At 51.5% G+C, this 9,733-nt stretch overlaps 6 protein-coding genes across 6 annotated transcripts; 4 read left to right on the top strand and 2 right to left on the bottom strand.

Moving 5' to 3' along the window:
• The first annotated feature begins 93 nt into the window (after nt 1–93).
• BD324DRAFT_639214 (hypothetical protein) lies at nt 94–2,109 on the top strand. Its single transcript, XM_022017204.1, has 2 exons — nt 94–341; nt 379–2,109. Exons 1-2 carry the CDS (start codon nt 171–173, stop codon nt 1,936–1,938), a joined length of 1,731 nt encoding a protein of 576 aa, XP_021868011.1. The 5' UTR covers nt 94–170; the 3' UTR covers nt 1,939–2,109.
• Nucleotides 2,110–2,127: 18 nt separating this feature from the next.
• Nucleotides 2,128–3,254, top strand: BD324DRAFT_213287 (hypothetical protein). Its single transcript, XM_022012192.1, has 7 exons — nt 2,128–2,317; nt 2,370–2,412; nt 2,465–2,535; nt 2,577–2,771; nt 2,814–3,017; nt 3,062–3,097; nt 3,151–3,254. Exons 1-7 carry the CDS (start codon nt 2,285–2,287, stop codon nt 3,154–3,156), a joined length of 588 nt encoding a protein of 195 aa, XP_021868012.1. The 5' UTR covers nt 2,128–2,284; the 3' UTR covers nt 3,157–3,254.
• Nucleotides 3,255–4,199: 945 nt separating this feature from the next.
• Nucleotides 4,200–5,619, top strand: BD324DRAFT_639219 (hypothetical protein). The gene is made up of 7 exons (XM_022017205.1): nt 4,200–4,276; nt 4,318–4,715; nt 4,775–4,794; nt 4,851–4,962; nt 5,012–5,057; nt 5,115–5,269; nt 5,311–5,619. The coding sequence occupies exons 2-7, from the start codon at nt 4,584–4,586 to the stop codon at nt 5,503–5,505; spliced, it is 660 nt and encodes a 219-aa protein (XP_021868013.1). The 5' UTR covers nt 4,200–4,276; nt 4,318–4,583; the 3' UTR covers nt 5,506–5,619.
• A 229-nt stretch (nt 5,620–5,848) lies between these two features.
• BD324DRAFT_584824 (mitotic spindle checkpoint-related protein) lies at nt 5,849–6,740 on the bottom strand (the record flags this gene model as incomplete). Its single annotated transcript, XM_022013709.1, has 6 exons — nt 5,849–5,878; nt 5,937–6,082; nt 6,134–6,388; nt 6,429–6,517; nt 6,556–6,597; nt 6,646–6,740. The coding sequence occupies 6 exons, from the start codon at nt 6,738–6,740 to the stop codon at nt 5,849–5,851; spliced, it is 657 nt and encodes a 218-aa protein (XP_021868014.1).
• Nucleotides 6,741–7,090: 350 nt separating this feature from the next.
• On the top strand, nt 7,091–8,120 carry BD324DRAFT_584723 (putative late endosome to vacuole transport-related protein; the record flags this gene model as incomplete). The annotated part of the gene is made up of 6 exons (XM_022013702.1): nt 7,091–7,268; nt 7,376–7,461; nt 7,545–7,636; nt 7,690–7,804; nt 7,865–7,988; nt 8,050–8,120. 6 exons carry the CDS (start codon nt 7,091–7,093, stop codon nt 8,118–8,120), a joined length of 666 nt encoding a protein of 221 aa, XP_021868015.1.
• Nucleotides 8,121–8,882: 762 nt separating this feature from the next.
• On the bottom strand, nt 8,883–9,346 carry BD324DRAFT_654001 (hypothetical protein; the record flags this gene model as incomplete). The annotated part of the gene is made up of 5 exons (XM_022018736.1): nt 8,883–8,980; nt 9,036–9,053; nt 9,110–9,179; nt 9,243–9,262; nt 9,337–9,346. The coding sequence occupies 5 exons, from the start codon at nt 9,344–9,346 to the stop codon at nt 8,883–8,885; spliced, it is 216 nt and encodes a 71-aa protein (XP_021868016.1).
• Between the last annotated feature and the right edge of the window lie 387 nt (nt 9,347–9,733).

The raw sequence follows: 9,733 nt of genomic DNA on the forward strand, positions 1-9,733 counted from the left end.
TGGGTTTTCTTCTTGTTGGTTAGCACGATGGACATCTTGGTACGTGGAGCATCAAGTCCAGGCGTGTATCAATCAGATATTGATACTTCCGAGATTCCCTCAACCTGCTTGGATGGTCAGTTGACTCCTTTGTCGAGTCTTGTTCGCGGCCAATATCGGTTGCATCGCTCATGTGTTGGGTTGCAGGACCTCGTTCTACCCTTGTGGTCGAAGGCGTGCACTACAACGGAGATCTTCCGTGCGTATCCCGGCAAGCTAGCAAATGCCGAGCGCTTCTTAGGTCGTTCGAGGAAATCTTTTCGGCTCAATTGACTGCTTTGGACTCAGCAGACTGGCAAAAGGTAGGTCATAGTACTGGACATGGCTCACGCGTCTCAGGTAGAGGCGGGACTCGTACAGGTCGAGTCTCTGCGTCAATCGGACGTCAGCGGAGAGAATCATAAGGCACTCGACCAGCTTGAAGACCTGATCACTGAGCCGCTTCCAGTACCAGGTACAAATGGACTCAGCGTCGAAATCACGGCCTATGAGATCGGACAGCATGCCCCTGTTGAGGCTCCTATGGCGCCAGCGGAAGCCATCGACGCAGCAGATATCGACAGACACATCGATCAGTTCGGCGGCTTACTTCAGCTTCCCCCTCCGATCCCAGTTGTCGTTAATCAACCCCTGGGGGACGCACTCACAAAGGCAACAACGGACACTCTGATGGTGTCGCAGGACAACGCTGAAGATCCAAGCGTCGAAACACACGTACCAGAGGCGCTGCCTAGGTTGACGACTCCAGGCTGCGAGGTGGAATCCATGGACGTGGACATCGCATCATTGGTGCAGTCTTTGGATACGGTTGACCTAAAGCCTGCGATTCAGCGGACAGATCAACAATGCTGGACGGATCTTTCACCTGAGTCTCTCGACTCAATCTTTGATGCCTTGCAACGTCGGTGCAATCCGGAATATGTGGCAGCTCGCGAAGATATTGCAGAAGGAGACCTGCCGTCTGATGAGGCTCTCGCTGGATACCTGAGAGATTTCACCAACTTGGATTCTGATATCCAAGAGATACTTCGTCCTTCGATCCCAAATCGCGAGGCACATCGGCAGTCACGAATGGACCCAGGAACAGGAGGCAGGTCTAGAGAACGTCGTCATAGAAATTCCTCAAAGAGGGCTGCACCGGATCAAGATGGGCGATGGGGAACGCCATACACAGAACGTGGACACCGAGAGCATTATTCGCACCGCGCTATGCGAATCAACGCTCTGGGCCGACGCGTATGGGACCCTGCGCCGGGAATAGATCTCAAACCTCGCACGCGAATGAAGCAAGAGCAGTCGCTTCATACGCGGGTCAAAGAGGAGCAAGACCGTCTCATGCCTTCTACGGGAGCCTCTCATAGCATGGATCGTTCTCAACCTCCCTCATGTAGACACTATTCTCGACCGAGACCTACGCTCTCGACTATAGATAACCATCTCCGAGAAGCGCCGAGCTCTCACATCAATGGAGCCTGTAGCGGCGACTTCAACTCCGAGACCAAAAATACCACGGGGAAATGCTCTCGATCTACAATCGGGAACGATATAGAGGAGTGCAACATCAAGGGCCCAACAGCCAGTCTTCGACCGAATTCAGACAAGGGGAAATCGGTCGTCAAAACTTCGTTCTCGCCGTCAATGTCAGCCGCTCAGCGCAAACGATCCATGGTCTCCTCTCCATTGTCTGGACGATCGACGGAACACGCCTTCTACGGTCTCAGCCAGTCTAATTCGCCGGCAGCACCAGAAACCATGCTACCTGGCGGAGCCGCTTTCCCACTGGTGCAGGACTCAGAGGTCCTGATTGCTCCTCGTTGGGGTTATCACAGAAGTTTCCACTCGTCAGTGAATCGACTTGGCTCGCGCAAGAGGAGACGCTGCTCCATTCGAGACGCATGACCCCAGTGCAAACGTTTCTGAGTCATTTGGCGAAGCATGTATCTCTTTCGCTCCCCGCCATTTCAGCAAAGCTGGATTATGCGCACAATGTAGCTGAGCATGTCATTCGGAACACATAGTGGCAGAGGAGAGTCAGGTCCCAGGTCTATGTATTGGCTACAGAACTCTGCCTGAACTTGGTCTCTCCGCTGCCTCTGATCTACAGAAATGGAGGTCTGTGCGCTGAACCCCTCGAGATCAGCCAAACGATGCTTCTTACTTCGTTCAGTTCTTCTCTCCGTCCAGTTCTCACTCTCACTTGCTTCTCAGCTGACCCATGCTAACCTGACGCATCGGCTCAATCACAATGCATGCAGGGCACAAGTTCAATTGTTTTGAGGTGAGTTACTGGTGGCATTCTGAGCATCGATGGTCTCGCTGACTTGGATCAGTCCTTCGTCTGCCATTATACCGACCCTGTAGTTAGGAAGCTCGGTGAGTGGTGTTCCGCGCGCAAACCCATCTGTTCCCGCTGAGATCATCGAAGTTGAGCATAAAGAAGAATGGACTAACGAGCATACACGACAGCAATGCTATATCATGGGCAAACCTGATTTGGTAAATGACATCTCTGGGGGCCGTCGTGCTCACTCTCTCAGACAATTGGGATCGGCTACAGCTTCCATGCAAAACGACCTCGTCGCTCAGACTTCCGCGTGGACATCAAGCTTGATGGCCAGCTCGTCTATCGACGCCTGGTCAAAGAGCATTATCATCGACTCAGGGCTGTCGACAGGATCCTTCGTCGAGGCTCGCCTCATATGGCCTCCTTTGCGATCACCATTGAGGAAACGGTAAGACTGCCTATTGTCAGTTGGGATCTGACAAGGTCTCAGGACCTGATTGAACATCGGTACAGGCTAATGACGCCTGACTCTGATGATGGAAACGATGTTGAACGTGTCGATGATGATGATCTGGAGTTTGGCACGATCACCATCGAGGTCTATCGTGGGCATGTAGACCGCGAAAACCCGCTGCGCGAGAGTCTGGCATGTCACTTCACAGGACAGTCGTTGAAGCACGATACTCCAATACCTGTGAGTCAGCGTATCATGTTAGCAAGCGAGCTGAAAAGTTGCAGGACACAATGAGGGACATGGCATTGAGGATCTCGTCAGTCAGCGAGTCTGAGCGTGGCACCTGATCGTGATCTTTGACACTAAAGATTAGCTGTGACCGCCTGCTAGAGAAAGATGTCCGCAAGGCAACAACTTTGAAAGGCTCATTCCGCCCTCATGAAGACGACGAAGAGGAGCCGTGGTTCACGCAAGTGCACAAAGTGATTTCTTAGCTTGTCACGAGGTCTGACGCTGCAGTACCGAAGTCTCCGGGACTTGGACCGGGTCTGCATCGTGGAGAGCAAGTCTTTGTATTGGATCGACCTACTGACAGATGTAGATGGGATGTTTGACGAGGATCACCTTGGCGCCGCGTCCCTCTCAGCAGGCTACATGAGTGAGAGTATGCGAATACGAGCACACATTGCGGGATTAGAGGAGACAGTGAAGAATCTCCAGGTAAGACTGATCATCTCACCGAGCTGACACCAATCTAGATGACGGTCGCCGGTTTACAGGAGAGGATCGCCGAGCGAGGCTCCGGGTCCCGAAATGGCTCTTCACGCAATCTTAGGACGCCAGATCCTAGGGCTAGTGCTGGTAGTAGCGTGAAGAGTCCCATTGAGTTGGTCGACTCAAGTGAGGATGAGATGTAGGTAAGCAATGTACCAAGTCATGGATCCGTCACGTCAGTCTTCACGTCTAAAGGTATAGGGGATATACATCAGAGCTGGTTCGTGCCAGTCGATCTGCGTGGTAGGCAAGTTCAACGTCTGTCTGTATGCATCACCCATCAAGTCTACTAATGCACGATACAGGAAGTAGTCTGGAGGTATCCTCGCTGGTACAAGGGGGTCTGAGCGCTGAAAGTTTCCTTGGACAGAAATGATGGAGCACTTCGAGACCTACTCATCAAACCTGGTGTTTCTTCACCTTCCGTTTTGACTCTCTTGGACTTTCTGGATCACTCAGAATGCACGCTGGGGACGACAGGAATGGGTTTGAAGTCAGTGCGACGCATGGCGTCTATACGGCACCGAGCTAAAGAACTTGCAGTCCATGATCTGTATCGATCGAGACAGAGCAGATGGCGATCTCAGCAAGCTCGGTGAGTTCCTCACTCCTCACTCCTGAAATGTTCTCAAGACCTTACAGTGGAAAGATCTGCAGACCTGGCCCCAAACGACCAGATGCAAATCCCATCTCAAGAAGCTTTCGTAGCTATTGAAGAGGGACAGGTGAGGCTAGATCGTGGCCGGCGCTGAAGATGACCATTTAGAGATACATGATCGGTTTCAAGATCAACAAGAGGAAGCCTGAGAAGCTGGACTTTCTCATCATCGTCAAGGTGGACGGTCAAGTGATCTGTCGTGTACCTGTAAAGAATGGGTCGCACCTAGTCCGACTGGTCGACAGAATCTACACGCTCGGTGTTGATGGTAGAATAAAGGCGAATGCCTTGAGGGTGAACGACATGGTGCGGGTTGAATGGATTGAACGTTTCTGCGGTAACTGAATGGAGCATAGGAGGAAGACTACGCTGCGATGAGGGACTATCCGCACGTCGGGGAGATCGAGCTCGAAGTGTATAGGGGGAAAGTTCACAAGACTGTGGCGGAGACCAGTCTCGTTTCGGAATTCAAGACCCCCTCGGTCCTGCCACATACGAAGACAGAGGTGGGTTAGGCTCCAGACCACAAGGAGACACAGACATCGTGCTTACGTGCGACCCACAGAGAGTTCAACTATGTACCCAGTGAGTGAGTTCGACAAGTCACTTGAGGTCGCACCTGATCTGACACCTCACTGGAGTCTCGGAGAAGAATTGGACGGTGATGTCGATCCGCGGACTGCTGCTTTCAATGTGGGCTTTCAGCATCTCGCTGGAGATGAGGGGTCTCCATGGTTCACACACGTGTACAAGGTATGCCCATGAGTGACCCTTGTACCAGCAGGCCACTGACCCCACCCAGTACCGCCTACTCTATGACCTGACTCGAGATGACAACGTGCTGGCCGGTGTGTTGCAGTTCGTGGCGCAAGGTACAAATCGCGCTTCGCTAACTCTCAGATCAGATCCCACCGGTGGTCTGGTGGTCACAATCCCTCATCCCGGCAAGCGTGGACGTACAGCTGCATCGAGAACCAAGGGAAATCATGCAACGACAGATGCCAACGCACGCAACGATCAGCGATTCAGGCTATTGGAGAATAGGATCATAGCTTTAGAAGTACGCAAACTGTATGGATGTCACGACTGATCCCTTTCTAGCAAGAATCAGCGGTACATAGAACCGCCATCTCCGATCTTCGAAGAGCTGCCGACAATGTCGGTAATGACGGTCAGACTTCGAGCCCTTTGACTGAAGAGAGAGATCAACATCTGGATGACTGGAACATCCTCAGCGAATTAGCCTCTGCTGAATGGCTCTCGACTTTGCGAGTGCGTCCTCGGCATGGACAATGAAGCATGCCAACACCCATACGGTCAGGCGTTGCTTCCTGCGTATTCTGAGTATTCAGGTGAAACGTTTGAGCAATTCCGCATCCGGCAGTGTAGCGATGCATAGGTCGTCCAGATGGCAGGTCCCGATGAGAGAACTCGTAGATCGTCACGCGTTGGTACCAAAGCACGCCTGTAGCCGTTTAAGTTGGACCGTATCTGAAGGTCCATAGTGAACCAGAAGTGATCCAATGGTCAAGATCTCAATGTGACCAGGGAGCCAACCATCATTGAGGCAGCTTATGCAAAGCGGGGCAATGTCATTAATCGTCAAGTATATTACAGGCATCTCGTCAAGGCACAGAGTCTATTCCCCAACGCGATACGCCACCATGGCCTGGTTGTGGAGTCAGCGCATTTACACCTCCAGCACCTCCTCCAGCCATGCTGCTCACCTCTAAGGAGTGCACATTCGTGCTGAAGCTCCGTAATCTGACTTGCTCGACCTTGCCCCGGTCGATGAGATGTGGATCCGCATCTCCCCAAGTAGCCGGAACAGCATCAAGCGAATCATTGGTATATGCTAGCAACGTGAATGTGCCTGTGAAATGTCAGTGAGGGCGGAAAGGTGATATCAGCGTCCCCAACTCACATTCACCGTCCAGTATCGGCAGGAAAGAAGTACTGCTCGTGATCTGCTTCATGATTTCCCTGATCTCCCCTTGCACCTCTTTCTCCGTCTTTTCCTTTCTCTTAGCTCCTGTTGAAGTCTTCTCCTTGGGCGCTGTACCGTTTGCAGCTGCTTCATCGGTGTGTATCTCGAATTGCCAGCGCTCGAGAGTCTCGTCAGTCTCAACGGATTTAATCGCGAGGACCAGACGTGAAATGGCAGAGGACATGAGCCATTCTGTACAAGTGAGCTTGAGGTGCCTAACGATCAAACGTACCCTGTACTTGTGCCAGGATGGTTTGCAGGTATTCTTTGACGCTCTCATCCGCAGTGATCAACATGGGTATACCGTATTTTTTGACCATTCTAGACATCAGCTCAAAGCGACTCTCGATGTAGCTCACCTGAAGTCGTCAGAAGGATAGACACCGCGCTGATATAGAATGCTAGCAGGTTCTCTCAGCCAGATCCTTCCCACTCGCAACGACACCTACCTATTGACGCTGTACTCGAAGAATTCAGTCACCATGGCAGTTGATCCCTTCAAGGTGATCGCCTGGTTGGTCCTGGTCGCCTGCTTTTGCGCCATACTGTATAGAGATCTCTGTCCTTGTTTTTCGCTTTTGCGATGCAGCCGTGGTGTTCGCTCTTGGCTATATGTGTACACTGCGTTGAAGTCCAGTGGTATAGCATAGTTCAACCCGGGGAAATCAAATCAAGCGCGTTGCTAGTGTGGTTGCCTTATTCGAGTTCCCCGTTATATCCAGTATATTGCCACCCGATTCGACAACGTTAGACGATGATGCACAAGGCGTCACTGCATAGATACTATTAATCTATTGGATCCCATTGACGCTTACAAGTCCTCGTACCAGAGCTATCCGCAAGCAACACAAAGTCATCGTCATCGATCAGGGAATCTTACACGCCCTTTCAACCATGTCGAGCTGGATGGGCTTCTGGGGATCACGGAAGAATAGTAGAGAAGCTACCAAAGATGCTATCGTCGGATTGCGTCAACAAGTGTTAATGTTGGAGAAGAGGGAAGAATTTCTGCAGAAGAAGATTGACGAGGAGCTGAAAAAGGCGAGAGCAAATGCGACGTCGAACAAGAGATGTGAGTGATGGGATTCATTCGGTGTCGAGGATCAACACGCACACGAGAAGCAGGCGTCAGCGTCTCGGTCATTTGGGGAATCGTCTTGCTGATGCCGTTGATCGTAGTGGCTACAGCGGCTTTAAGACAGAAGAAAGCGCACGAGAATGAGCTGGATAGGATCGCGGGGACGAGGCTACAGCTAGAAACACAGGTGTGTTCAAAAGCTCGATTGACCCTCCTATCTCCTCCCTTCCATCCAAGTGGTATCAATCACTCACGATCCTCGGTCCGTAGGCAAATGCGCTTGAGTCCGCGAACCTGAACGCAGAGACAATGGTAGCGATGAAGACCGGTGCAGATGCTCTGAAGGGCATACATTCGACACTGTTAGTTGAAGGCGATTCACAACGGCGGATTGTCCGACTGACGCATGACGCAGGAAAGTGGAAAAAGTGGATCAGACGATGGATGCAATCAGAGAGCAGATGGATCATGCGAACGAGATCTCAGAGGCTATATCGAATCCAGTGGGCATGGCGGGACAGTACGACGAAGTGAGTGCAAAACGTAGCGCGATTCGGGCATGCTTTTAGCTCACTATCACTTTCCACCAGGACGAGCTCAACGCGGAACTCGAAGCGCTGGAGCAGGAAGAATTGGACGACAGATTGGCGGGCGCAGAGAGAGCTCCGATCCATGCGCCTGTCTCTCCGACAGGCGTACACACCGGTCCAACGAGTGAGCTCGAAACTTCTTCCCAATTTGCAATCTGGAGCTGATTCCCTGATTTTTACAGGAGTAACCGCAACAGCAGAAGAGGACGACGAAGAAGCCCAATTACGTCAATTGCAGGCAGAGTTGGCCATGTGAGAGTTCGGGACCAGCTGGAAAGGCGTATCCTTGTCTGGCCCTCTTTGCATGATCCCCCTTTTGTTGTTCCTCTCCTCACATCATATGCTGCGGCACTAGCCTGCAGCATCAGACCTACTCTATCAAGAATGAGACCCTGTACAACAGTTTTTCCTTCTTTCTCGAGATTACCCGCATGCAATTGTATGATCGTCCCGTTCGTGATGCTCTGAACTCGAGTATGCTTGTCTGAACGACTGACTTTCGTAAAAGATCCTTACGTGTTTCGGTCTACACCATATTCCGGGTGGACGCCATTCAGCGAGCAGCGAGAAGTATACACTTCTGGCTAGATGAGCTTTGAGAGGAGCGGAGCAGTAGTCTGTCAATAGCAGAGAATCTACGATCTTATCAGATAACTTACGGTACGAAAGTCTTCATCTTTTCCCGAGTCACTTGAGAATGCCAAGACGCCTCGTCGAAGCGATAACGAGACATTGCATGTAGCGCCCCAGAATAAGACTCTGGATGGATCTTGAACAGCGAAGCAACTACAAAGGGCGAATGCGAAGCAGAATGATCCACCGTCCAAGTCCATCGAACAGTCCCACCAGTTGCATGCGCTCCCTTACGAATGTTAGACCACAATCATACTTCTCCTGCTATCTGTCTAGCGTCCGTGCTGAGTTCTGGCCGACCTGATGGGGAGTTAGAGTCAGTCATCGGGTTCTCTTCAAGACTTGTCATCTGACACCCACTCTTTGGCCGGCCAGAACTAATACTTCAGAATAATGTACAGGGCGTGGATGATTCCTGAGGTATAGTTAGCGTTCGTGCTCTCAGGATCGTACGAGTCGACTTGCCTGGAATGAATCCGAGAACTAGTTGCTGGCGTCAGTACGATCACCCAAGGCATACAAGCGGTGCTGATCTCACTGGTCAAGAGAATGTTGACTGGGGAAGAGGAATGTCAGCGCACTCGTCACTTCTCGTATGTCGCTTCGACTCACTGAGCAGGTCGGCACCACATCCTCGCTCAAGGAAGACTCCAAGAGGGGGGAAGATGACCGCAAAGATGATCTAAAGGTGAAAATGTCGGTTAGTCTACAAGAGATACGTGATGCGAGCTTGGACCTCTCTCACCTTGACGATATCGCCGCAAGCTGCACAAAGGGGGCGTCAGTATGGCGTTTCGCTGCAAGAGCAATGGGGATGAGTCCGTCGTAGCTGTACGCACTGAATGGCATTTTGACGAGAGGTATCTATACGACTGAGTATGAGCTGGTCGAGGTTGAGTGGCAATGTCTAAGGTATGTATCACAAAAAGAGTAGGAGGTCCACGAAGAATGTCTCCCATATGCTTGTTTTATAGTCTACAGGAACACGGAGACTTATCGACGTCATCATGTACAGCATGACGTGGTAAATAATGTCTTGGCATCTTGGATTGATAATGGGCCTGGAATCCGGGCGCCGAAAGGGGTCGCGAACACATATCTGGAGAGAGTGACTTGCAGAGAGAGAGCTTCTAAGGCAGCAGCAGCAGCTCTATCTTCCTCCCCTCCCCCATTGTCTTGATGAATGCTTCGACCAGGCGGAGATAGGGATACTTTGACTCCTTCATCAACGTCAAG

This window comes from Kockovaella imperatae (assembly GCF_002102565.1).
Source record: "Kockovaella imperatae strain NRRL Y-17943 chromosome Unknown BD324scaffold_18, whole genome shotgun sequence".
Taxonomy (NCBI): Eukaryota; Fungi; Basidiomycota; class Tremellomycetes; order Tremellales; family Cuniculitremaceae; genus Kockovaella; species Kockovaella imperatae.